This window comes from Ascaphus truei, chromosome 21 (assembly GCF_040206685.1).
Source record: "Ascaphus truei isolate aAscTru1 chromosome 21, aAscTru1.hap1, whole genome shotgun sequence".
Classification (NCBI taxonomy): domain Eukaryota; kingdom Metazoa; phylum Chordata; class Amphibia; order Anura; family Ascaphidae; genus Ascaphus; species Ascaphus truei.
In genome coordinates, this window is record NC_134503.1 from 25020451 (window position 1) to 25048258 (window position 27808).

At 55.9% G+C, this 27808-nt stretch overlaps 1 protein-coding gene across 6 annotated transcripts in view; it reads right to left on the bottom strand.

The window, feature by feature from the left end:
- NR6A1 (nuclear receptor subfamily 6 group A member 1) overlaps positions 1-27808 on the bottom strand; it is a 290975-nt gene that overhangs the window by 14415 nt on the left and 248752 nt on the right. For 4 of the 6 annotated variants that reach the window (XM_075579387.1, XM_075579383.1, XM_075579385.1 and 1 more), the window contains 2 exons: positions 25895-26122; positions 16089-16343 (listed from right to left, as the gene is read on the bottom strand). In XM_075579387.1, the coding sequence (XP_075435502.1) occupies positions 16089-16343; positions 25895-26122 (483 nt within the window). The remainder of the gene's footprint in view (positions 1-16088; positions 16344-25894; positions 26123-27808) is intronic. The other 2 variants (XM_075579388.1, XM_075579384.1) reach the window with 1 other exon arrangement.

Sequence of the window (27808 nt, forward strand, 5' to 3'; positions counted from 1 at the left end):
CGGCGCTCCCCGGAGTAAGACTCATGGTGTGATCACAGCGTCACGTTCCTGCGCTCCCCGGAGTAAGACTCATGGTGTGATCACAGAGTCACGTTCCTGCGCTCCCCGGAGTAAGACTCATGGTGTGATCACAGAGTCACGTTCCTGCGCTCCCCGGAGTAAGACTCATGGTGTGATCACAGAGTCACGTTCCTGCACTCCCCGGAGTAAGACTCATGGTGTGATCACAGCGTCGCGTTCCTGCGCTCCCCGGAGTAAGACTCATGGTGTGATCACAGTGTCACGTTCCTGTGCTCCCCGGAGTAAGACTCATGGTGTGATCACAGTGTCACGTTCCTGTGCTCCCCAGAGTAAGACTCATGGTGTGATCACAGAGTCATGTTCCTGCGCTCCCCGGAGTAAGACTCATGGTGTGATCACAGAGTCATGTTCCTGCGCTCCCCGGAGTAAGACTCATGGTGTGATCACAGAGTCATGTTCCTGCGCTCCCCGGAGTAAGACTCATGGTGTGATCACAGCGTCACGTTCCTGCGCTCCCCGGAGTAAGACTCATGGTGTGATCACAGTGTCACGTTCCTGTGCTCCCCGGAGTAAGACTCATGGTGTGATCACAGCGTCACGTTCCTGCGCTCCCCGGAGTAAGACTCATGGTGTGATCAGTGTCACGTTCCTGCACTCCCCGGAGTAAGACTCATGGTGTGATCACAGCGTCACGTTCCTGCGCTCCCCGGAGTAAGACTCATGGTGTGATCACAGCGTCACGTTCCTGTGCTCCCCAGAGTAAGACTCATGGTGTGATCACAGTGTCACGTTCCTGCGCTCCCCGGAGTAAGACTCATGGTGTGATCACAGTGTCACGTTCCTGCGCTCCCCGGAGTAAGACTCATGGTGTGATCACAGCGTCACGTTCCTGCGCTCCCCGGAGTAAGACTCATGGTGTGATCACAGCGTCACGTTCCTGCGCTCCCCGGAGTAAGACTCATGGTGTGATCACAGCGTCACGTTCCTGCGCTCCCCGGAGTAAGACTCATGGTGTGATCACAGTGTCACGTTCCTGCGCTCCCCGGAGTAAGACTCATGGTGTGATCACAGTGTCACGTTCCTGCGCTCCCCGGAGTAAGACTCATGGTGTGATCACAGCGTCACGTTCCTGTGCTCCCCGGAGTAAGACTCATGGTGTGATCACAGCGTCACGTTCCTGCGCTCCCCGGAGTAAGACTCATGGTGTGATCACAGTGTCACGTTCCTGTGCTCCCCAGAGTAAGACTCATGGTGTGATCACAGTGTCACGTTCCTGCGCTCCCTGGAGTAAGACTCATGGTGTGATCACAGCGTCACGTTCCTGCGCTCCCCGGAGTAAGACTCATGGTGTGATCACAGCCCCACGTTCCTGCGCTCCCCGGAGTAAGACTCATGGTGTGATCACAGCGTCACGTTCCTGCGCTCCCCGGAGTAAGACTCATGGTGTGATCACAGCCCCACGTTCCTGCGCTCCCCGGAGTAAGACTCATGGTGTGATCACAGTGTCACGTTCCTGCGCTCCCCAGAGTAAGACTCATGGTGTGATCACAGAGTCACGTTCCTGCGCTCCCTGGAGTAAGACTCATGGTGTGATCACAGCGTCACGTTCCTGCGCTCCCCGGAGTAAGACTCATGGTGTGATCACAGAGTCACGTTCCTGCGCTCCCCGGAGTAAGACTCATGGTGTGATCACAGCGTCACGTTCCTGCGCTCCCCGGAGTAAGACTCATGGTGTGATCACAGAGTCACGTTCCTGCGCTCCCCGGAGTAAGACTCATGGTGTGATCACAGCGTCACGTTCCTGCGCTCCCCGGAGTAAGACTCATGGTGTGATCACAGCGTCACGTTCCTGCGCTCCCCAGAGTAAGACTCATGGTGTGATCACAGTGTCACGTTCCTGTGCTCCCCAGAGTAAGACTCATGGTGTGATCACAGCGTCACGTTCCTGCGCTCCCCGGAGTAAGACTCATGGTGTGATCACAGAGTCACGTTCCTGCGCTCCCCGGAGTAAGACTCATGGTGTGATCACAGCCCCACGTTCCTGCGCTCCCCGGAGTAAGACTCATGGTGTGATCACAGCGTCACGTTCCTGCGCTCCCCGGAGTAAGACTCATGGTGTGATCACAGCCCCACGTTCCTGCGCTCCCCGGAGTAAGACTCATGGTGTGATCACAGTGTCACGTTCCTGCGCTCCCCGGAGTAAGACTCATGGTGTGATCACAGCGTCACGTTCCTGCGCTCCCCGGAGTAAGACTCATGGTGTGATCACAGCCCCACGTTCCTGCGCTCCCCGGAGTAAGACTCATGGTGTGATCACAGCGTCACGTTCCTGCGCTCCCCGGAGTAAGACTCATGGTGTGATCACAGCCCCACGTTCCTGCGCTCCCCGGAGTAAGACTCATGGTGTGATCACAGTGTCACGTTCCTGCGCTCCCCAGAGTAAGACTCATGGTGTGATCACAGCGTCACGTTCCTGCGCTCCCCGGAGTAAGACTCATGGTGTGATCACAGCCCCACGTTCCTGCGCTCCCCGGAGTAAGACTCATGGTGTGATCACAGCGTCACGTTCCTGCGCTCCCCGGAGTAAGACTCATGGTGTGATCACAGCGTCACGTTCCTGCGCTCCCCGGAGTAAGACTCATGGTGTGATCACAGCCCCACGTTCCTGCGCTCCCCGGAGTAAGACTCATGGTGTGATCACAGCGTCACGTTCCTGCGCTCCCCGGAGTAAGACTCATGGTGTGATCACAGTGTCACGTTCCTGCACTCCCCGGAGTAAGACTCATGGTGTGATCACAGCGTCACGTTCCTGCGCTCCCCGGAGTAAGACTCATGGTGTGATCACAGCGTCACGTTCCTGCGCTCCCCGGAGTAAGACTCATGGTGTGATCACAGAGTCACGTTCCTGCGCTCCCCGGAGTAAGACTCATGGTGTGATCACAGCGTCACGTTCCTGCGCTCCCCGGAGTAAGACTCATGGTGTGATCACAGCCCCACGTTCCTGCGCTCCCCGGAGTAAGACTCATGGTGTGATCACAGCGTCACGTCCCTGCGCTCCCCGGAGTAAGACTCATGGTGTGATCACAGTGTCACGTTCCTGCACTCCCCGGAGTAAGACTCATGGTGTGATCACAGTGTCACGTTCCTGCGCTCCCCGGAGTAAGACTCATGGTGTGATCACAGCGTCACGTTCCTGCGCTCCCCGGAGTAAGACTCATGGTGTGATCACAGCGTCACGTTCCTGCGCTCCCCGGAGTAAGACTCATGGTGTGATCACAGCGTCACGTTCCTGCGCTCCCCGGAGTAAGACTCATGGTGTGATCACAGAGTCACGTTCCTGCGCTCCCCGGAGTAAGACTCATGGTGTGATCACAGTGTCACGTTCCTGCGCTCCCCGGAGTAAGACTCATGGTGTGATCACAGCGTCGCGTTCCTGCGCTCCCCGGAGTAAGACTCATGGTGTGATCACAGTGTCACGTTCCTGCGCTCCCCGGAGTAAGACTCATGGTGTGATCACAGCGTCACGTTCCTGCGCTCCCCGGAGTAAGACTCATGGTGTGATCACAGCGTCACGTTCCTGCGCTCCCCGGAGTAAGACTCATGGTGTGATCACAGCGTCACGTTCCTGCGCTCCCCGGAGTAAGACTCATGGTGTGATCACAGCGTCACGTTCCTGCGCTCCCTGGAGTAAGACTCATGGTGTGATCACAGCCCCACGTTCCTGCGCTCCCCGGAGTAAGACTCATGGTGTGATCACAGAGTCACGTTCCTGTGCTCCCCGGAGTAAGACTCATGGTGTGATCACAGCGTCACGTTCCTGCGCTCCCCGGAGTAAGACTCATGGTGTGATCACAGCGTCACGTTCCTGCGCTCCCCGGAGTAAGACTCATGGTGTGATCACAGCGTCACGTTCCTGCGCTCCCCGGAGTAAGACTCATGGTGTGATCACAGCGTCACGTTCCTGCGCTCCCCGGAGTAAGACTCATGGTGTGATCACAGCGTCACGTTCCTGCGCTCCCCGGAGTAAGACTCATGGTGTGATCACAGCGTCACGTTCCTGCGCTCCCCGGAGTAAGACTCATGGTGTGATCACAGCGTCGCGTTCCTGCGCTCCCCGGAGTAAGACTCATGGTGTGATCACAGCGTCACGTTCCTGCACTCCCCGGAGTAAGACTCATGGTGTGATCACAGCCCCACGTTCCTGCGCTCCCCGGAGTAAGACTCATGGTGTGATCACAGCGTCACGTTCCTGCACTCCCCGGAGTAAGACTCATGGTGTGATCACAGCGTCACGTTCCTGCGCTCCCCGGAGTAAGACTCATGGTGTGATCACAGCGTCACGTTCCTGCGCTCCCCGGAGTAAGACTCATGGTGTGATCACAGTGTCACGTTCCTGCGCTCCCCGGAGTAAGACTCATGGTGTGATCACAGCGTCACGTTCCTGCGCTCCCCGGAGTAAGACTCATGGTGTGATCACAGCGTCACGTTCCTGCGCTCCCCGGAGTAAGACTCATGGTGTGATCACAGCGTCACGTTCCTGCGTTCCCCGGAGTAAGACTCATGGTGTGATCACAGTGTCACGTTCCTGCGCTCCCCGGAGTAAGACTCATGGTGTGATCACAGCGTCACGTTCCTGCACTCCCCGGAGTAAGACTCATGGTGTGATCACAGCGTCACGTTCCTGCGCTCCCCGGAGTAAGACTCATGGTGTGATCACAGTGTCACGTTCCTGCGCTCCCCGGAGTAAGACTCATGGTGTGATCACAGCGTCACGTTCCTGCGCTCCCCGGAGTAAGACACATGGTGTGATCACAGCGTCACGTTCCTGCGCTCCCCGGAGTAAGACTCATGGTGTGATCACAGCGTCACGTTCCTGCGCTCCCCGGAGTAAGACTCATGGTGTGATCACAGTGTCACGTTCCTGCGCTCCCCGGAGTAAGACTCATGGTGTGATCACAGCGTCACGTTCCTGCGCTCCCCGGAGTAAGACACATGGTGTGATCACAGCGTCACGTTCCTGCGCTCCCCGGAGTAAGACTCATGGTGTGATCACAGCGTCACGTTCCTGCGCTCCCCGGAGTAAGACTCATGGTGTGATCACAGCGTCACGTTCCTGCGCTCCCCGGAGTAAGACTCATGGTGTGATCACAGTGTCACGTTCCTGTGCTCCCCGGAGTAAGACTCATGGTGTGATCACAGCGTCACGTTCCTGCGCTCCCTGGAGTAAGACTCATGGTGTGATCACAGCGTCACGTTCCTGCGTTCCCCGGAGTAAGACTCATGGTGTGATCACAGCGTCACGTTCCTGCGCTCCCCGGAGTAAGACTCATGGTGTGATCACAGCGTCACGTTCCTGCACTCCCCGGAGTAAGACTCATGGTGTGATCACAGCGTCACGTTCCTGCGCTCCCCAGAGTAAGACTCATGGTGTGATCACAGCGTCGCGTTCCTGCGCTCCCCGGAGTAAGACTCATGGTGTGATCATAGTGTCACGTTCCTGCACTCCCCGGAGTAAGACTCATGGTGTGATCACAGAGTCACGTTCCTGCGCTCCCCGGAGTAAGACTCATGGTGTGATCACAGAGTCACGTTCCTGCGCTCTCTGGAGTAAGACTCATGGTGTGATCACAGCGTCACGTTCCTGCACTCCCCGGAGTAAGACTCATGGTGTGATCACAGCGTCACGTTCCTGCGCTCCCCGGAGTAAGACTCATGGTGTGATCACAGCGTCACGTTCCTGCGCTCCCCGGAGTAAGACTCATGGTGTGATCACAGCGTCGCGTTCCTGCGCTCCCTGGAGTAAGACTCATGGTGTGATCACAGCGTCACGTTCCTGCGCTCCCCGGAGTAAGACTCATGGTGTGATCACAGCGTCACGTCCCTGCGCTCCCCGGAGTAAGACTCATGGTGTGATCACAGCGTCGCGTTCCTGCGCTCCCCGGAGTAAGACTCATGGTGTGATCACAGTGTCACGTTCCTGTGCTCCCCGGAGTAAGACTCATGGTGTGATCACAGCGTCACGTCCCTGCGCTCCCCGGAGTAAGACTCATGGTGTGATCACAGCGTCACGTTCCTGCGCTCCCCGGAGTAAGACTCATGGTGTGATCACAGCCCCACGTTCCTGCGCTCCCCGGAGTAAGACTCATGGTGTGATCACAGCGTCACGTTCCTGCGCTCCCCGGAGTAAGACTCATGGTGTGATCACAGCGTCACGTTCCTGCGCTCCCCGGAGTAAGACTCATGGTGTGATCACAGCGTCACGTTCCTGCACTCCCCGGAGTAAGACTCAAGGTGTGATCACAGAGTCATGTTCCTGCGCTCCCCGGAGTAAGACTCATGGTGTGATCACAGCGTCGCGTTCCTGCACTCCCCAGAGTAAGACTCATGGTGTGATCACAGCGTCGCGTTCCTGCGCTCCCCGGAGTAAGACTCATGGTGTGATCACAGCGTCACGTTCCTGCGCTCCCCGGAGTAAGACTCATGGTGTGATCACAGAGTCACGTTCCTGCACTCCCCGGAGTAAGACTCATGGTGTGATCACAGCGTCACGTTCCTGCGCTCCCCGGAGTAAGACTCATGGTGTGATCACAGCGTCACGTTCCTGCGCTCTCTGGAGTAAGACTCATGGTGTGATCACAGCGTCACGTTCCTGCGCTCCCCGGAGTAAGACTCATGGTGTGATCACAGTCACGTTCCTGCACTCCCCGGAGTAAGACTCATGGTGTGATCACAGCGTCACGTTCCTGCGCTCCCCGGAGTAAGACTCATGGTGTGATCACAGCGTCACGTTCCTGCGCTCTCTGGAGTAAGACTCATGGTGTGATCACAGTGTCACGTTCCTGCACTCCCCGGAGTAAGACTCATGGTGTGATCACAGCGTCACGTTCCTGCACTCCCCGGAGTAAGACTCAAGGTGTGATCACAGCGTCACGTTCCTGCGCTCCCCGGAGTAAGACTCATGGTGTGATCACAGCGTCACGTTCCTGCGCTCCCCGGAGTAAGACTCATGGTGTGATCACAGCGTCACGTTCCTGCGCTCCCCGGAGTAAGACTCATGGTGTGATCACAGCGTCACGTTCCTGCGCTCCCCGGAGTAAGACTCATGGTGTGATCACAGTGTCACGTTCCTGCGCTCCCCGGAGTAAGACTCATGGTGTGATCACAGCGTCACGTTCCTGCGCTCCCCGGAGTAAGACTCATGGTGTGATCACAGCGTCACGTTCCTGCGTTCCCCGGAGTAAGACTCATGGTGTGATCACAGCGTCGCGTTCCTGCGCTCCCTGGAGTAAGACTCATGGTGTGATCACAGCGTCACGTTCCTGCACTCCCCGGAGTAAGACTCATGGTGTGATCACAGCGTCACGTTCCTGCGCTCTCTGGAGTAAGACTCATGGTGTGATCACAGCGTCACGTTCCTGCGCTCCCCGGAGTAAGACTCATGGTGTGATCATAGTGTCACGTTCCTGCACTCCCCGGAGTAAGACTCATGGTGTGATCACAGCCCCACGTTCCTGCGCTCCCTGGAGTAAGACTCATGGTGTGATCACAGCGTCACGTTCCTGCGTTCCCCGGAGTAAGACTCATGGTGTGATCACAGCGTCACGTTCCTGCGCTCCCCGGAGTAAGACTCATGGTGTGATCACAGCGTCGCGTTCCTGCGCTCCCCGGAGTAAGACTCATGGTGTGATCACAGTGTCACGTTCCTGTGCTCCCCGGAGTAAGACTCATGGTGTGATCACAGCGTCACGTTCCTGCGCTCCCCGGAGTAAGACTCATGGTGTGATCACAGCGTCACGTTCCTGCACTCCCCGGAGTAAGACTCATGGTGTGATCACAGCGTCACGTTCCTGCGCTCCCCGGAGTAAGACTCATGGTGTGATCACAGCGTCGCGTTCCTGCGCTCCCCGGAGTAAGACTCATGGTGTGATCACAGCGTCACGTTCCTGCGCTCCCCGGAGTAAGACTCATGGTGTGATCACAGCGTCACGTTCCTGCGCTCCCTGGAGTAAGACTCATGGTGTGATCACAGCGTCGCGTTCCTGCGCTCCCTGGAGTAAGACTCATGGTGTGATCACAGCGTCACGTTCCTGCACTCCCCGGAGTAAGACTCATGGTGTGATCACAGCGTCACGTTCCTGCGCTCCCCGGAGTAAGACTCATGGTGTGATCACAGCGTCGCGTTCCTGCGCTCCCCGGAGTAAGACTCATGGTGTGATCACAGCGTCACGTTCCTGCGCTCCCCGGAGTAAGACTCATGGTGTGATCACAGAGTCACGTTCCTGCGCTCCCCGGAGTAAGACTCATGGTGTGATCACAGCGTCACGTTCCTGCGCTCCCCGGAGTAAGACTCATGGTGTGATCACAGCGTCACGTTCCTGCGCTCCCCGGAGTAAGACTCATGGTGTGATCACAGCGTCACGTTCCTGCGCTCCCCGGAGTAAGACTCATGGTGTGATCACAGCGTCGCGTTCCTGCGCTCCCCGGAGTAAGACTCATGGTGTGATCACAGCGTCACGTTCCTGCGCTCCCCGGAGTAAGACTCATGGTGTGATCACAGCGTCACGTTCCTGCACTCCCCGGAGTAAGACTCATGGTGTGATCAGTGTCACGTTCCTGCGCTCCCCGGAGTAAGACTCATGGTGTGATCACAGTGTCACGTTCCTGTGCTCCCCGGAGTAAGACTCATGGTGTGATCACAGCGTCACGTTCCTGCGCTCCCCGGAGTAAGACTCATGGTGTGATCACAGCGTCACGTTCCTGCGCTCCCCGGAGTAAGACTCATGGTGTGATCACAGCGTCACGTTCCTGCGCTCCCCGGAGTAAGACTCATGGTGTGATCACAGCGTCACGTTCCTGCGCTCCCCGGAGTAAGACTCATGGTGTGATCACAGCGTCACGTTCCTGCGCTCCCCGGAGTAAGACTCATGGTGTGATCACAGCGTCGCGTTCCTGCGCTCCCCGGAGTAAGACTCATGGTGTGATCACAGCGTCGCGTTCCTGCGCTCCCCGGAGTAAGACTCATGGTGTGATCACAGCGTCACGTTCCTGCGCTCCCCGGAGTAAGACTCATGGTGTGATCACAGTGTCACGTTCCTGCACTCCCCGGAGTAAGACTCATGGTGTGATCACAGCCCCACGTTCCTGCGCTCCCTGGAGTAAGACTCATGGTGTGATCACAGCGTCACGTTCCTGCGCTCCCCGGAGTAAGACTCATGGTGTGATCACAGCGTCACGTTCCTGCGCTCCCCGGAGTAAGACTCATGGTGTGATCACAGTGTCACGTTCCTGCGCTCCCCGGAGTAAGACTCATGGTGTGATCACAGCGTCACGTTCCTGCGCTCCCCGGAGTAAGACTCATGGTGTGATCACAGCGTCACGTTCCTGCGCTCCCCGGAGTAAGACTCATGGTGTGATCACAGCCCCACGTTCCTGCGCTCCCCAGAGTAAGACTCATGGTGTGATCACAGAGTCACGTTCCTGCACTCCCCGGAGTAAGACTCATGGTGTGATCACAGCGTCACGTTCCTGCGCTCCCCGGAGTAAGACTCATGGTGTGATCACAGCGTCACGTTCCTGCGTTCCCCGGAGTAAGACTCATGGTGTGATCACAGCGTCACGTTCCTGCGTTCCCCGGAGTAAGACTCATGGTGTGATCACAGTGTCACGTTCCTGTGCTCCCCGGAGTAAGACTCATGGTGTGATCACAGCCCCACGTTCCTGCGCTCCCCGGAGTAAGACTCATGGTGTGATCACAGCGTCACGTTCCTGCACTCCCCGGAGTAAGACTCATGGTGTGATCATAGTGTCACGTTCCTGCACTCCCCGGAGTAAGACTCATGGTGTGATCACAGCGTCACGTTCCTGCGCTCTCTGGAGTAAGACTCATGGTGTGATCACAGCGTCACGTCCCTGCGCTCCCCGGAGTAAGACTCATGGTGTGATCACAGCGTCACGTTCCTGCGCTCCCCGGAGTAAGACTCATGGTGTGATCACAGTGTCACGTTCCTGCACTCCCCGGAGTAAGACTCATGGTGTGATCACAGTGTCACGTTCCTGTGCTCCCCGGAGTAAGACTCATGGTGTGATCACAGCGTCACGTTCCTGCGCTCCCCGGAGTAAGACTCATGGTGTGATCACAGCGTCACGTTCCTGCGCTCCCCGGAGTAAGACTCATGGTGTGATCACAGCCCCACGTTCCTGCGCTCCCCGGAGTAAGACTCATGGTGTGATCACAGCGTCACGTTCCTGCGCTCCCCGGAGTAAGACTCATGGTGTGATCACAGTGTCACGTTCCTGTGCTCCCCGGAGTAAGACTCATGGTGTGATCACAGTGTCACGTTCCTGCGCTCCCGGAGTAAGACTCATGGTGTGATCACAGCATCACGTTCCTGCGCTCCCCGGAGTAAGACTCATGGTGTGATCACAGAGTCACGTTCCTGCGCTCCCCGGAGTAAGACTCATGGTGTGATCACAGCGTCACGTTCCTGCGCTCCCCGGAGTAAGACTCATGGTGTGATCACAGCGTCGCGTTCCTGCGCTCCCTGGAGTAAGACTCATGGTGTGATCACAGCGTCACGTTCCTGCACTCCCCGGAGTAAGACTCATGGTGTGATCACAGCGTCACGTTCCTGCGCTCCCCGGAGTAAGACTCATGGTGTGATCACAGCGTCACGTTCCTGCGCTCCCTGGAGTAAGACTCATGGTGTGATCACAGCGTCACGTTCCTGCACTCCCCGGAGTAAGACTCATGGTGTGATCACAGCGTCACGTTCCTGCGCTCCCCGGAGTAAGACTCATGGTGTGATCACAGCGTCACGTTCCTGCGCTCCCCGGAGTAAGACTCATGGTGTGATCACAGCGTCACGTTCCTGCGTTCCCCGGAGTAAGACTCATGGTGTGATCACAGAGTCACGTTCCTGCGCTCCCCGGAGTAAGACTCATGGTGTGATCACAGCCCCACGTTCCTGCGCTCCCCGGAGTAAGACTCATGGTGTGATCACAGCGTCACGTCCCTGCGCTCCCCGGAGTAAGACTCATGGTGTGATCACAGCGTCACGTTCCTGCGCTCCCCGGAGTAAGACTCATGGTGTGATCACAGTGTCACGTTCCTGCGCTCCCGGAGTAAGACTCATGGTGTGATCAGTGTCACGTTCCTGCGCTCCCCGGAGTAAGACTCATGGTGTGATCACAGCGTCACGTTCCTGCGCTCCCCGGAGTAAGACTCATGGTGTGATCAGTGTCACGTTCCTGCGCTCCCCGGAGTAAGACTCATGGTGTGATCACAGCGTCACGTTCCTGCGCTCCCTGGAGTAAGACTCATGGTGTGATCACAGCGTCACGTCCCTGCGCTCCCCGGAGTAAGACTCATGGTGTGATCACAGCGTCACGTTCCTGCGCTCCCCGGAGTAAGACTCATGGTGTGATCACAGCGTCACGTTCCTGCACTCCCCGGAGTAAGACTCATGGTGTGATCACAGCGTCACGTTCCTGCGCTCCCCGGAGTAAGACTCATGGTGTGATCACAGCGTCACGTTCCTGCGCTCCCGGAGTAAGACTCATGGTGTGATCACAGCGTCACGTTCCTGCGCTCCCCGGAGTAAGACTCATGTGTGATCACAGCGTCACGTTCCTGCGCTCCCCGGAGTAAGACTCATGGTGTGATCACAGCGTCACGTTCCTGCGCTCCCCGGAGTAAGACTCATGGTGTGATCACAGCGTCACGTTCCTGCACTCCCCGGAGTAAGACTCATGGTGTGATCACAGCGTCACGTTCCTGTGCTCCCCGGAGTAAGACTCATGGTGTGATCACAGCGTCACGTTCCTGCGCTCCCTGGAGTAAGACTCATGGTGTGATCACAGCGTCACGTTCCTGCACTCCCCGGAGTAAGACTCATGGTGTGATCACAGCGTCACGTTCCTGCGCTCCCCGGAGTAAGACTCATGGTGTGATCACAGCGTCACGTTCCTGCGTTCCCCGGAGTAAGACTCATGGTGTGATCACAGCGTCACGTTCCTGCGCTCCCCGGAGTAAGACTCATGGTGTGATCACAGAGTCACGTTCCTGCGCTCCCCGGAGTAAGACTCATGGTGTGATCACAGCGTCACGTTCCTGCGCTCCCCGGAGTAAGACTCATGGTGTGATCACAGAGTCACGTTCCTGCGCTCCCCGGAGTAAGACTCATGGTGTGATCACAGCGTCACGTTCCTGCGCTCCCCGGAGTAAGACTCATGGTGTGATCACAGCGTCACGTTCCTGCGCTCCCCGGAGTAAGACTCATGGTGTGATCACAGTGTCACGTTCCTGTGCTCCCCGGAGTAAGACTCATGGTGTGATCACAGCGTCACGTTCCTGCGCTCCCCAGAGTAAGACTCATGGTGTGATCACAGCGTCACGTTCCTGCGCTCCCCGGAGTAAGACTCATGGTGTGATCACAGCGTCACGTTCCTGCGCTCCCCGGAGTAAGACTCATGGTGTGATCACAGTGTCACGTTCCTGTGCTCCCCGGAGTAAGACTCATGGTGTGATCACAGCGTCACGTTCCTGCGCTCCCTGGAGTAAGACTCATGGTGTGATCACAGTGTCACGTTCCTGTGCTCCCCGGAGTAAGACTCATGGTGTGATCACAGCGTCACGTTCCTGCGCTCCCTGGAGTAAGACTCATGGTGTGATCACAGCGTCACGTTCCTGCACTCCCCGGAGTAAGACTCATGGTGTGATCACAGAGTCACGTTCCTGCGCTCCCCGGAGTAAGACTCATGGTGTGATCACAGCGTCACGTTCCTGCGCTCCCCGGAGTAAGACTCATGGTGTGATCACAGCGTCACGTTCCTGCGCTCCCCGGAGTAAGACTCATGGTGTGATCACAGTGTCACGTTCCTGTGCTCCCCGGAGTAAGACTCATGGTGTGATCACAGAGTCACGTTCCTGCGCTCCCCGGAGTAAGACTCATGGTGTGATCACAGCGTCGCGTTCCTGCGCTCCCCGGAGTAAGACTCATGGTGTGATCACAGCGTCACGTTCCTGCGCTCCCTGGAGTAAGACTCATGGTGTGATCACAGCGTCGCGTTCCTGCGCTCCCCGGAGTAAGACTCATGGTGTGATCACAGCGTCACGTTCCTGCGCTCCCCGGAGTAAGACTCATGGTGTGATCACAGCGTCACGTTCCTGCGCTCCCCGGAGTAAGACTCATGGTGTGATCACAGCGTCACGTTCCTGCGCTCCCCGGAGTAAGACTCATGGTGTGATCACAGCGTCACGTTCCTGCGCTCCCCGGAGTAAGACTCATGGTGTGATCACAGTGTCACGTTCCTGTGCTCCCCGGAGTAAGACTCATGGTGTGATCACAGCGTCGCGTTCCTGCGCTCCCGGAATTCATGTTTTGAGGTCTCGGAGCTGCCGCCCAGCAGCAGAGGCCTCTCCTCGGGTATTCACACACAGGTGGACGCAGAAAGGCAGAATATACCTGTAAAAGCTCCTTTATCATTACCAAACGCTTTCTGCGATCACGCCGCTTGTCGGTGAAGTCTCCGATGTTTGACACAGACTATGAGCCGCGGATGTCACATGGGGCCAGGATCAGGCAGAGATATTGATGCAGGATCTCTTTACCTCTGCCCGCCCGCCTGCTCATATAAGACTATTCAGCATATATATGAAGCGGCCATATTGTGTGGCCAGCAGTAATTAATATATACCACTAGGTAGTAAAGTGTTCTAATAAAGTTCATTTTGACCCCAAGCAAGAGCGAGTTCCCCTTGAGAGCGTCTTTACCCGTTGAAACAGCAATCCCCCCTAGAATCCTATAAAAGTGTAACTCCTATCATTTGGGGAGGGGGGGATGTCCGCCCGCCGAGCATGTCCTGCCCTTTATTTCTAACTAGCTGATATACCCGGCGTTGCCCGGAGGCAGGGAGGGGGGGGTGTGAAAGGCAGGAGGGGGGGGCGTGAAAGGCAGGAGGGGGGGGCGTGAAGGCAGGAGGCGTGAAAGGCAGGAGGGGGAGGCGTGAAAGGCAGGAGGGGGGGCGTGAAAGGCAGGAGCGTGAAAGGCAGGAGGGGGGGGCGTGAAAGGCAGGAGGGGGGGGCGTCAAAGGCAGGGGGGGGCGTGAAAGGCAGGAGGCGTGAAAGGCAGGAGGGGGGAGGCGTGAAAGGCAGGAGGGGGGGGGCGTGAAAGGCAGGAGGGGGGGGGGCGTGAAAGGCAGGAGGGGGGGGCGTGAAAGGCAGGAGGGGGGGCGTGAAAAGCAGGAGGGGGGGGCGTCAAGGCAGGGGGGGGGCGTCAAAGGCAGGGGGGGGGGCGTGAAAGGCAGGGGGGGCGTGAAAGGCAGGGGGGGGGGCGTGAAAGGCAGGGGGGGGGCGTGAAAGGCAGGGGGGGGGCGTGAAAGGCAGGGGGGGGCGTGAAAGGCAGGGGGGGGCGTGAAAGGCAGGGGGGGCGTGAAAGGCAGGGGGGGGCGTGAAAGGCAGGGGGGGCGTGAAAGGCAGGGGGGGCGTGAAAGGCAGGGGGGGGCGTGAAAGGCAGGGGGGGCGTGAAAAGGCAGGAGGGGGTGTGAAAGGCAGGGGGAGGGGGTGTGAAAGGCAGGGGGGGTGTGAAAGGCAGGGGGAGGGGGTGTGAAAGGCAGGGGGGGTGTGAAAGGCAGGGGGGGCGACACACACACACACACACACAGTGTCACACACACACACACACGTCACCTAGAGCGACACACACGCGACACCTACCTCTACTTCCGTCCGCCGCCATCTTAGGCGCCGCGAGGGAGGAAGGGGGTTTTTTTCTGCCGCCGCCATCTTAGACGCCGCGAGGCAGCTGCAGCCTGCCTGGCCGCTGCTGTTCCCCCGCCGGGGATGGAGATCAGCGGAGGGAGGGTAGAGGTGAGCGGAGGGATGGGAGAGGTGAGCGGAGGGAGGGGAGAGGTGAGCGGAGGAGGGGAGAGATGAGGGGAGAGGTGAGCGGAGGGAGGGGAGAGGTGAGCGGAAGGAGGGGAGAGATGACGCGAGGCAGCTGCAGCCTGCCTGGCCGCTGCCTGTTCCCCCGCCGGGGATGGAGATCAGCGGAGCGGAGGGAGGGGAGAGGTGAGCGGAGGGAGGGGAGAGATGAGCGGAGTGAGGGGAGAGATGAGCGGAGTGAGGGGAGAGATGAGCGCCGGGTGTGTGGGGTGTGTGTGTGTGTGGGGTGTGTGTGCGAGCCGAGGGGAAGAGAGTGGCAGTTGGGTGACGTCACACCCACCAATCTGATTGGCCACAGGCTGAGGACCAATCAGATTCACCGCAGCTAGTACCAACCTTTGATTTTATATATTAAGATCACTAGCTTCTGAGGTTACCATGGTAACCTATACACTGGGCTCTGGGGAGAGCTCCATTTTAACCTCCCGCACACGTAATATTTACAACGCTTATATCTCCGAGACCGAGCGCAAGATTGAAACAATGAAAACAGCGTTGGAAAGGGTGAAAAATAAAATGTTCCCCGGACCCCCCCCCCCCCGCCCCAAATGGCAATCAGCGGAGACTGCGGATTTAAAGAAGTTACTAGGGTCTCAATTTCGCAAACTCAAAAAGCATTCAGTCATGGAACAGCTTATCCACCATTCTTAGGCCCAGGTTCACAAAACGGTGCTAAGCTTTCTTTTCATATGGATGGGAGTAAATGTGCGCAAACACGTAGCACCGCTTGGTGGATATGGGCCTTAGTGTGTATTTATTCACAATGAGACGTATTATTGCTTAATGCAGAGCAATGTGCTGCCACTTTATCTGAGGTCAACACCCAAATCTCAGGCGTTGCAAAACCGGGAAAGCACTCGGCATGCGAACACCTCTTGTTCATGTGTAATTCCACCCAGAACTGCACTGATCCCGGGAAGACAACTGGCTCCAGCGGTTCCATTGCCCCAACCAGTTTGGGTAATAAAAATGGCCGCCGGCAACGTCGTGCACTGGGGTCTTCCCAGAGTTGTAATAGCGCAGAGCCGGCTCTGGAGACACCAATGTAACCCCTTCCCTGCCGGGAGGCGACAGACCTCGTTACGCAGCTCCTCCCCCCCAGGCAGTCCGAAGCCCCCCACAGACCTGTGCAATTCACTGTCGGACGGCGAGTACTTGGAGGTGATGTCGGCGAGGTCCCCGAAGATCTGCTTGCTGTAGGCGGTGAGCAGGGACAGGAGGATGAGCTCCTGCCAGGTGGTGCCGAGCAGGCAGGTGTAATCTTTGATGGACAGTTCGCAGAAGAACGGAAGCTTCTTCACCCACGTGATCTGCCGGAACAGCAGCTCGTCCGCGAGGCGGCACAGCAGCGCAAACAGCTCCGTCTGAGTCACCTTATACCTGCGGGTACAATCAGCCGGTCACAGCCTGCGCGCCCACACTGAACAAAGTACCTGCATCTAAAGTAGGGTTACCAGGCGGCGGCGCCAAAAATACTGGACACATTAGTGAAAGGTGCAACACGCTCAAGACACAAACCCCTCTCACCTCCCTCGGCATGCTGTTTCCTCCTCTCCTTTGGCCCCACCCACAGCATCCTGACATCTCTTCCTGATTGGCTGCATTATCCAGCATCAGCCCATCAGGATGGAGAAAGCTGCCCAGCCCCCAAGCAACAGCCCCGCTCTCTCCCTGCTCAGGGAAATCGCGCGGCCCCACAAGCCGGTCATGTCACCATGTCCAGAGAGGTAATACCGGTATACACATACAGTACATGTCCAGAGAGGTAATACCGGTATACACATACAGTACATGTCCAGAGAGGTAATACCGGTATACACATACAGTACATGTCCAGAGAGGTAATACCGGTATACACATACAGTACATGTCCAGAGAGGTAATACCGGTATACACATACAGTACATGTCCAGAGAGGTAATACCGATATACACATACAGTACATGTCCAGAGAGGTAATACCGGTATACACATACACGCCCAGAGAGGTAATACCGGTATACACATACACACCCAGAGAGGTAATACCGGTATACACATACACGCCCAGAGAGGTAATACCGGTATACACATACACACCCAGAGAGGTAATACCGGTATACACATACACACCCAGAGAGGTAATACCGGTATAAACATACACGCCCAGAGAGGTAATACCGGTGTACACATACAGTACATGTCCAGAGAGGTAATACCGGTATACATACACCCCCAGAGACGTAATACCGGTATATATATACACACCCAGAGAGGTAATACCGGTATAAACATACACGTCCAGAGAGGTAATACCGGTATACACATACACGTCCAGAGAGGTAATACCGGTATACACATACAGTACATGTCCAGAGAGGTAATACCGGTATACACATACAGTACATGTCCAGAGAGGTAATACCGGTATACACATACACACCCAGAGAGGTAATACCGGTATAAACATACACGTCCAGAGAGGTAATACCGGTATACACATACAGTACATGTCCAGAGAGGTAATACCGGTATACACATACACACCCAGAGAGGTAATACCGGTATAAACATACACGCCTAGAGAGGTAATACCGGTATACACATACACGCCCAGAGAGGTAATACCGGTATACACATACACGTCCAGAGAGGTAATACCGGTATACACATACACGCCCAGAGAGGTAATACCGCTATACACATATACGCCCAGAGAGGTAATACCGGTATACACATACACGCCCAGAGAGGTAATACCGGTATACACTTACACGCCCAGAGAGGTAATACCGGTATACACATACACACCCAGAGAGGTAATACCGGTATACACATACACGTCCAGAGAGGTAATACCGGTATACACATACACGCCCAGAGAGGTGATACCGGTATACACATACACGTCCAGAGAGGTGATACCGGTATATACATACACGCCCAGAGAGGTAATACCGGTATACACATACACGCCCAGAGAGGTAATACCGGTATACACATACACGCCCAGAGAGGTAATACAGTATTGGTATACAGATACACGCCCAGGATTACCTCTCACTTATAACTGGACACCTGGTAACCCTACTCTGAAGTAGGTTAAAATCCCATGTTCAGCTCCTTGTGACCGTGGGCACTTCATCAGCCTGTGCTTCAGGCCCAAATATTAGAGTGTAAGCTCTGCAGAGACAGGAACTTGTGTGTGCACAGCTCTATGTACTGCACTGTGTATACTGCCAGTATTGAATAACAAAAACATCATTATTACATGTACTCACTATTTATTCATGGGAGACCGGGGGGGTCAACTATATTAATGTTTCCAAGCGCCATTGTTATCTTTCAGGTTTTTTTGTTTTGTTTGGAAGACAAGAGGTTAAAGATTGGAGCAGTGAAGGGGTTAAAGACAATGTCATGTGGTGATAGGAGTTTGTACGGACTGCAGCGCCACCGTGTGGCTGAACGATCACATGATCAGCTATGGATACTGAAGGCGAGTGAACGAAAGGCAGATATGTGGGGATAAGTGATCCAGCGCCCCCACCCGCTTCTAACTCAGGGGTGTTATTCACTTAAGGAAACATGGTGATGATTGGAAGGTTGATTCGCGAAAAAGCCCCAAAAAAGCACCGACAGCTCACCAGAATGAGGAACTAAAAACGTTTATTAAAGACTACATAAAAAAGAAAATATTGACAAACAAAAAAACTACTGTACTACATAACACCCCTACGCGTTTCAGGCACCTTAGTGCCCTTTCTCAAGGGGAATAGTGGGGACTGGATGAATGTCAGGTATATATAGCCCCTCCTGTCTTGTTAACACACAGCTGAACAGGGTTGGTGTATAATTAATTGTTTCAACTATTATGTCTGTGGATGCACCGGAATGGCTAATGAATGATCAGAGTAGTATATCAGTTGATAATCAAATCATTAAGCATTCAAAATAGACAATATGAATAGAAAGTCTAAGATATAAATATTATCTTTTAAGGTGCAATCCTATGACAAAATATTTGAGATATGGTATAAAATATTTGAGATATGGTATAATCTAATGAGTCAAAAAAGGTGGGGAGAGGATAAATACAGAAAAGGGAAAAATAATAATTGGCTAACAGAGAATATATATATACTAGCTGAGAGACCCGGCGTTGCCCGGGATGTAAATGCGTAATAGGTAGTATTATTTATAAATCGTGGAACAATAGGTGACTATTTGTTGTAAAGGTTGGATAATAATGTTGAAAAGAAAGATGGAATAAAATGTAATACGATGTTGTTTAAAAATGGTTTATTGTAAACACACCACAGTACAATGTATATTTTGGTGACATAACAGATGTAAAAATGTGAGGCGTGTGTCCTGATAGGGTGTGAGGCGGCGAGTGGCGCGTGTGTTGTGAGTGCTGTCTGTGAGTGGGGGTCCTGCTAGGGTGTGAGGCGGCGAGTGGCGCGTGTGTTGTGAGTGCTGTCTGTGAGTGGGGGTCCTGCTAGGGTGTGAGGCGGCAGGTGGCGCGTGGGTTGTGAGTGCTGTCTGTGAGTGGGGGTCCTGCTAGGGTGTGAGGCGGCGGGTGGCGCGTGGGTTGTGAGTGCTGTCTGTGAGTGGGGGTCCTGCTAGGGTGTGAGGCGGCGGGTGGCGCGTGGGTTGTGAGTGCTCTCTGTGAGTGGGGGTCCTGCTAGGGTGTGAGGCGGTGGGTCAGTGATGTCGGTGCGTAGGGGCGGGAGGCAGCAGGTGTGTGTGGCGGCAGGTATGTGTCGAGTGTGGCGGGTGTCTGTTGAGTGAATGCAGCGGCTGTGAGGCGGCGGGTGAAAGGCAGAGGCGGGCGGAGTAAGGGTGGGTGAAAGGCAGAGGCGGGTGGGCGCGAAAGAAGAGGCGGGAAGGCAGGGGTGGGTAGGCGGGAAGGCGGGCAGGAAGGCGAAGGGTGGTGGGAAGGGGTGGAGGAGGGGGGGAAGGGGGAGGGGAGGGGGGGGTGGGGAAGGGGGTGGGAGGGGGGAGGGGGGTGGGAGGGGGGGTGGAAGGGGGGTGGAAGGGGAAGGGGGTGGGAGGGGAGGGGGGTGGGAGGGGTGAAGGGGGGTGGGAGGGGGGAAGGGGAGTGGGGTGGGGTGGGAGGGGGGAAGGGGAGTGGGGTGGGAGGGGGGAAGGGGAGTGGGGTGGGGTGGGAGGGGGGAAGGGGAGTGGGGTGGGGAGGGGGAAGGGGGGTGGGGTGGGAGGGGGGAGGGAAAGGGGGGGGGAGGAGGGGGGAGGGAAAGGGGAGCGGAGGGGGGGAGGAAAGGGGAGCGGAGGGGGGGAGGAAAGGGAGCGGAGGGGGGGAGGAAAGGGGAGCGGAGGGCGAGGGGAAAAGGGGAGCGGAGGGGCGGGGGGAAAAGGGAGCGGAGGGCGGGGGGAAAAGGGGAGCGGAGGGCGGGGAAAAGGGAGCGGAGGGAGGGGGGAAAAGGGGAGCGGAGGGCGGGGGGAAAAGGGGAGCAGAGGGCGGGGGGAAAAGGGGAGCGGGGGGGGGGGGGGGGAGAAAGGGGAGCGGAGGGGGGGAGGAAAGGGGAGCGGAGGGCGGGGGGAAAAGGGGAGCGGAGGGGGGAGGAAAGGGGATCAGAGGGGGGGGGGAAAGGGGAGCGGAGGGCGGGGGGAAAAGGGGAGCGGAGGGGCGGGGGGAAAAGGTGAGCGGAGGGCGGGGGGAAAAGGGGAGCGGAGGGCGGGGGGAAGAAAGGGGAGCAGAGGGCGGGGGTAAGAAAGGGGAGGGGGGAGAAAGGGGAGGGGGGGAGAAAGGGGAGTGGGGGGAGAAAGGGGAGTGGGGGGGGGGGGAGAAAGGGGAGTGGGGGGGAGAAAGGGGAGTGGGGGGGGGAGAAAGGGGAGTGGGGGGGGAGAAAGGGGAGTGGGGGGGGAGAAAGGGGAGTGGGGGGGGGAGAAAGGGGAGTGGGGGGAGAAAGGGAGTGGGGGGAGAAGGGGAGTGGGGGGGGGAGAAAGGGGAGTGGGGGGGAGAAGGGGAGTGGGGGGTAGAAAGGGGAGTGGGGGGGAGAAAGAGGAGTGGGTGGGGGAGAAAGGGGAGTGGGGGGGAGAAAGGGGAGTGGGGGGGGGAGAAAGGGGAGTGGGGGGGGAGAAAGGGGAGTGGGGGGGGAGAAAGGGGAGTGGGGGGGGAGAAAGGGGAGTGGGGGGGGGAGAAAGGGGAGTGGGGGGGAGAAAGGGGAGCGGAGGGGAGGAGGAAAGGGGAGCGGAGGGGGGGAGGTAAGGGGAGCGGAGGGCGGGGAGGAAAGGGGAGCGGAGGGGGGGAGGAAAGGGAGCGGAGGGCGGGGGGAAAAGGGGAGCAGAGGGCGGGGGGAAAAGGGGAGCGGAGGGCGGGGGGAAAAGGGGAGCGGAGGGCGGGGGGAAAAGGGGAGCGGAGGGCGGGGGGAAAAGGGGAGCGGAGGGGGGGAGGAAAGGGGAGTGGGGGGGGAGAAAGGGGAGTGGGGGGGGGAGAAAGGGGAGTGGGGGGGGGAGAAAGGGGAGTGGGGGGGAGAAAGGGGAGTGGGGGGGAGAAAGGGGAGTGGGGGGGAGAAAGGGGAGTGGGGAGAAAGGGGAGTGGGGAGAAAGGGGAGTGGGGGGGAGAAAGGTGAGGGGGGGGAAGAAGGGGAAGTGGGGGGGGAGAAAGGGGAGTGGGGGGGAGAAAGGGGAGTGGGGGGGAGAAAGGGGAGTGGGGGGGGGAAAGGGGAGTGGGGGGGGAAAGGGGAGTGGGGGGGGGGAAGGGGAGTGGGGGGGGGGAAAGGGGAGTGGGGGGGGGGAAAGGGGAGTGGGGGGGGGGGAAAGGGGAGTGGGGGGGGAAAGGGGAGTGGGGGGGGAGAAAGGGGAGTGGGGGGGAGAAAGGGGAGTGGGGGGAGAAAGGGGAGTGGGGGGGGGGAAAAGGGGAGTGGGGGGGGAAAGGGGAGTGGGGGGGGAAAGGGGAGTGGGGGGGGAAAAGAGAGTGGGGGGGAGAAAGGGGAGTGGGGGGGAGAAAGGGGAGTGGGGGGGGAGAAAGGGGAGTGGGGGGAATGGGGGAGGGGGGGGGAGAAAGGGGAGTGGGGGGAATGGGGGAGGGGGGGGGAAAGGGGAGGGGGGGGAGTGGGGGAGGGGGGGGAAAGGGGAGTGGGGGGAGAAAGGGAGTGGGGGAGGCGGGGAAAGGGGAGTGGGGGGAAAGGGAGTGGGGGAGCGGGGGAAAGGGGAGTGGGGGGGAAAGGAGAGTGGGGGGAGGGGGGGAAAGGGGAGTGGGGGAGGGGAAGGGGAGAGGGAAGGAGGGGAGGGGGGGGAAGGGGAGTGGGGGAGGGGGTGGAGAGCAGTGGGCATATGTATTGTCATAATTTATGTATGTGCATGTCCCCCCCCCTGGTTCGGCGGGTGGTCGCTCCCTGGTTCCCCGTGACTCGCCCCCCCCCGTTCCCCGTGACTCGCTCCCCCCCCCCGTTCCCCGTGACTCGCCCCCCCCTCCCCGTTCCTCGTGACTCGCGCTCCCCCCCCCCCCGGCGCCCGCTTTCCCCCGATGTGCCGCCCGGCTGAGTGAGGCGTGTTCAGGCGGCGGCAGGAAGCGCCCTGTGTGGGGCCTGTGTGGGCCTGAGGCGCGAGGCTCCGCTCCTGAAATAGGAGAGTTACTGGCAGTGCTGTGCCTTACCTGAGGGGGAGGTAGCGCCGGGTAGGTAAGGGAGCGGCTGGGGTAGGAGGGCCGCGCTTCCCCTCCGTCTGGAGCCGGTGCAGGGCGGCGCACGTGATGGGGGGTGTGTGTGTGTTTGTGTGTGTGTGTCCTGTCTGTGTATCTCAGTGTGTGTGTGTGTGTGTGTGTACAGTATCTGTGTGTGTCTCAGTGTGTGTGTATCTTTGTGTGTGTCTCAGTGTCCTGCCTGTGTGTATCTCCGTGTGTGTGTGTGTCCTGTCTGTATATGTGTGTCCTATCTGTGTATCTCAGTGTGTGTGTGTGTGTGTGTGTATCTGTGTGTCTCAGTGTGTGTGTATCTCTGTGTGCGTGTATGTGTGTGTCCGGCCAATGAGAGGTGTGCGGGGGCGGGCCAAGGGAGCCAATGAGATTGCCGCTAGGGACACAGGGAGGGACACAGGGAGAAACATACAGACCCGGACACATAGGACACTTTCAGAAATATATAGTAGATGTAAATATCAGATGACACAGATTGAACATTGTAATCATAAAATGAACAATTGTATAGCTGAAGCTTAAATCACAGAGGCGAACAATAGAAAGGCCTATACAATTGTTCATTTTATGATTACAATGTTCAATCTGTGTCATCTGATATTTACATTTAATATATTCTCTGTTAGCCAATTATTATTTTTCCCTTTTCTGTATTTATCCTCTCCCCACCTTTTTTGACTCATTAGATTATACCATATCTCAAATATTTTGTCATAGGATTGCACCTTAAAAGATAATATTTATATCTTAGACTTTCTATTCATATTGTCTATTTTGAATGCTTAATGATTTGATTATCAACTGATATACTACTCTGATCATTCATTAGCCATTCCGGTGCATCCACAGACATAATAGTTGAAACAATTAATTATACACCAACCCTGTTCAGCTGTGTGTTAACAAGACAGGAGGGGCTATATATACTTGACATTCATCCAGTCCCCACTATTCCCCTTGAGAAAGGGCACTAAGGTGCCTGAAACGCGTAGGGGTGTTATGTAGTACAGTAGTTTTTTGTTTGTCCCTATTTTCTTTTTTATGTAGTCTTTAATAAACGTTTTTAGTTCCTCATTCTGGCGAGCTGTCGGTGCTTTTTTGGGGCTTTTTCGCGACTCAACCTTCCAATCATCACCATGTTTCCTGCCATTGCCTGATTGGAGTGACGCGCTGAGGATCGGAGGGAGCGCGGGTGTTGGCGGCTGTCTATTCTCCTCCGTGTTATTACGTGTCTACTGGGAGAGGAAAACTTTTCCGGACGGACCGGATACACCATTACGTGTTTCCGGCACTCGGGATCTCCGCGTCACTGATGGGAGACTGCACAAAGGACATCTAGGACGGCTGCGTTCCCTTTGCGGAGAAGACTGCGCTGGAGGAGGGCTACAGAAGGGATCCATAGAGGCGCTGACCCAGGCCTTCTATACTTCCAGGATCTCAGGTAGCTTTTTCCATTGGAACTCCTCCTATACACACGCAGCTTACAGCGTCTCCCCATCTACTTCCATCCTTTCCACACCCACGCTTTGGAATTCCCTTGCGGCTTACCTCAGCAGTCCCATTTATTATTTACTTATTTATACTTTTTGCACTCTCTGTTTTGAGCTGTCAGTAGCCTCCAACTTATCTGTTATTCACTAAAAGCACATTATTATTATACTGCAGCTCTGACACGTGTCGCACAACAGGAGCTGCGCTGTTTATCCGTTTTACACACAATTTATACAGTATGAAGGTTGCCAGGTGTCCAGTATAGAACCGGACTGTCCAGTAAGTGAGAGGTAATACTGGGTGTGTACATGTATACCGGTATTACCTCTCTGGGCGTGTATGTGTATACCGGTATTACCTCTCTGGGCGTGTATGTGTATACCGGTATTACCTCTCTGGGCGTGTATGTGTATACCGGTATTATCTCTCTGGGCGTGTATGTGTATACCGGTATTACCTCTCTGGGCGTGTATGTGTATACCGGTATTACCTCTCTGGGCGTGTACGTGTATACCGGTATTACCTCTCTGGGCGTGTATGTGTATACCGGTATTACCTCTCTGGGCGTGTATGTGTATGCCGGTATTACCTCTCTGGGCGTGTATGTGTATACCGGTATTACCTCTCTGGGTGTGTATGTGTATACCGGTATTACCTCTCTGGGCGTGTATGTGTATACCGGTATTGCCTCTCTGGGCGTGTATGTGTATACCTGTATTACCTCTCTGGGCGTGTATGTTTATACCGGTATTACCTCTCTGGGCGTGTATACCGGTATTACCTCTCTGGGCGTGTATGTGTATACCGGTATTACCTCTCTGGGCGTGTATGTGTATACCGGTATTACCTCTCTGGGCGTGTATGTGTATACCGGTATTACCTCTCTGGGCGTGTATGTGTATACCGGTATTACCTCTCTGGGCGTGTATGTGTATATCTGTATTACCTCTCTGGGCGTGTATGTGTATACTACCGGTATTACCTCTCTGGGCGTGTATGTGTATACCGCTATTACTTCTCTGGGCGTGTATGTGTATACCGGTATTACCTCTCTGGGCGTGTATGTGTATATCGGTATTACCTCTCTGGGCGTGTAAGTGTATACCGGTATTACCTCTCTGGGCGTGTATGTGTATACCGGTATTACCTCTCTGGGCGTGTATGTGTATACCGGTATTACCTCTCTGGGCGTGTATGTGTATACTGGTATTACCTCTCTCGGTGTGTACTGTATGTGTATACCGGTATTACCTCTCTGGGCGTGTATGTGTATACCGGTATTACCTGTCTGGGCGTGTATGTGTATACTGGTATTACCTCTCTGGTCGTGTATGTGTATACTGGCATTACCTCTCTGGGCGTGTATGTGTATACCGGTATTACCTCTCTGGGCGTGTATGTATATACCGGTATTACCTCTCTGGGCGTGTATATGTATACCGGTATTACCTCTCTGGGCGTGTATGTGTATACCGGTATTACCTCTCTGGGCGTGTGTGTATACCGGTATTACCTCTCTGGGCGTGTATGTGTATACTGGTAAAACCTAAATATGAGCACAATTACAAACACTGCTGTTAGTATAATCGAACGCTGCTCCACTGAGAGCCGCCTTATTCCCAAAATGTAAACCTCGCAAAACAGCACTAATTGTTTCTATGGCAATTCCTGGCGGCATTTAAACCCAGCCTGTTTTTGAGCGGTTGGTATTTAAGGGGTAGAAGTGGCATAAAGATACTGTCGAGAAGATGTCGCCCCTACATCCGATTTCCGGTTCTGTCCGAGCTGTGGAACGCACACTCACCCGTCCTCGATCAGCATGGGGGTACTGAGGGGTTCCAGGTCCTCTGCGGTCAGCAGCTGGTTAATAAGGGTGTGCGATTGGGGGTCCAGGCTGCGTGTCTGCGACGGGATCAGACCCGAGTGAGCTGAAAAGCTGAAAAGGTGCGGGAGGTACTGATAGTGCGTGGACACGGGGGTCCCCAAATACTGATCCCTGAGAGAAGTGTATCCGTTCAGTTCCATAGATCTGCTGGAGAAGGACAGACAGGCAGCGAGTTATCCTACGCCGGGAGATACAGTATAACAGCGCTCACACTGCGAGTTATCCTACGCCGGGAGATACAGTATAACAGCGCTCACACTGCGAGTTATCCTACGCCGGGAGATACAGTATAACAGCGCTCACACTGCGAATTATCCTACGCCGGGAGATACAGTATAACAGCGCTCACACTGCGAGTTATCCTACACCGGGAGATACGTTATAACAGCGCTCACACTGCGAGTTATCCTACGCCGGGAGATACAGTATAACAGCGTCACACTGCGAGTTATCCTACGCCGGGAGATACAGTATAACAGCGTCACACTGCGAGTTATCCTACGCCGGGAGATACGTTATAACAGCGTCACACTGCGAGTTATCCTACGCCGGGAGATACAGTATAACAGCGCTCACACTGCGAGTTATCCTACGCCGGGAGATACAGTATAACAGCGTCACACTGCGAGTTATCCTACGCCGGGAGATACGTTATAACAGCGTCACACTGCGAGTTATCCTACGCCGGGAGATACGTTATAACAGCGCTCACACTGCGAGTTATCCTACGCCGGGAGATACAGTATAACAGCGCTCACACTGCGAGTTATCCTACGCCGGGAGATACAGTATAACAGCGCTCACACTGCGAGTTATCCTACGCCGGGAGATACGTTATAACAGCGCTCACACTGCGAGTTATCCTACGCCGGGAGATACGTTATAACAGCGCTCACACTGCGAGTTATCCTACGCCGGGAGATACAGTATAACAGCGCTCACACTGCGAGTTATCCTACGCCGGGAGATACAGTATAACAGCGCTCACACTGCGAGTTATCCTACGCCGGGAGATACGTTATAACAGCGCTCACACTGCGAGTTATCCTACGCCGGGAGATACGTTATAACAGCGCTCACACTGCGAGTTATCCTACGCCGGGAGATACGTTATAACAGCGCTCACACTGCGAGTTATCCTAAGCCGGGAGATACAGTATAACAGCGCTCACACTGCGAGTTATCCTACGCCGGGAGATATGTTATAACAGCGTCACACTGCGAGTTATCCTACGCCGGGAGATACAGTATAACAGCGTCACACTGCGAGTTATCCTACGCTGGGAGATACAGTATAACAGCGCTCACACTGCGAGTTATCCTACGCCGGGAGATACGTTATAACAGCGTCACACTGCGAGTTATCCTACGCCGGGAGATACAGTATAACAGCGTCACACTGCGAGTTATCCTACGCCGGGAGATACAGTATAACAGCGCTCACACTGCGAGTTATCCTACGCCGGGAGATACGTTATAACAGCACTCACACAGCGAGTTATCCTACGCCGGGAGATACAGTATAACAGCGCTCACACTGCGAGTTATCCTACGCCGGGAGATACAGTATAACAGCGCTCACACTGCGAGTTATCCTACGCCGGGAGATACGTTATAACAGCGCTCACACTGCGAGTTATCCTACGCCGGGAGATACAGTATAACAGCGCTCACACTGCGAGTTATCCTACGCCGGGAGATACGTTATAACAGCGCTCACACTGCGAGTTATCCTACGCCGGGAGATACAGTATAACAGCACTCACACTGCGAGTTATCCTACGCCGGGAGATACGTTATAACAGCGCTCACACTGCGAGTTATCCTACGTCG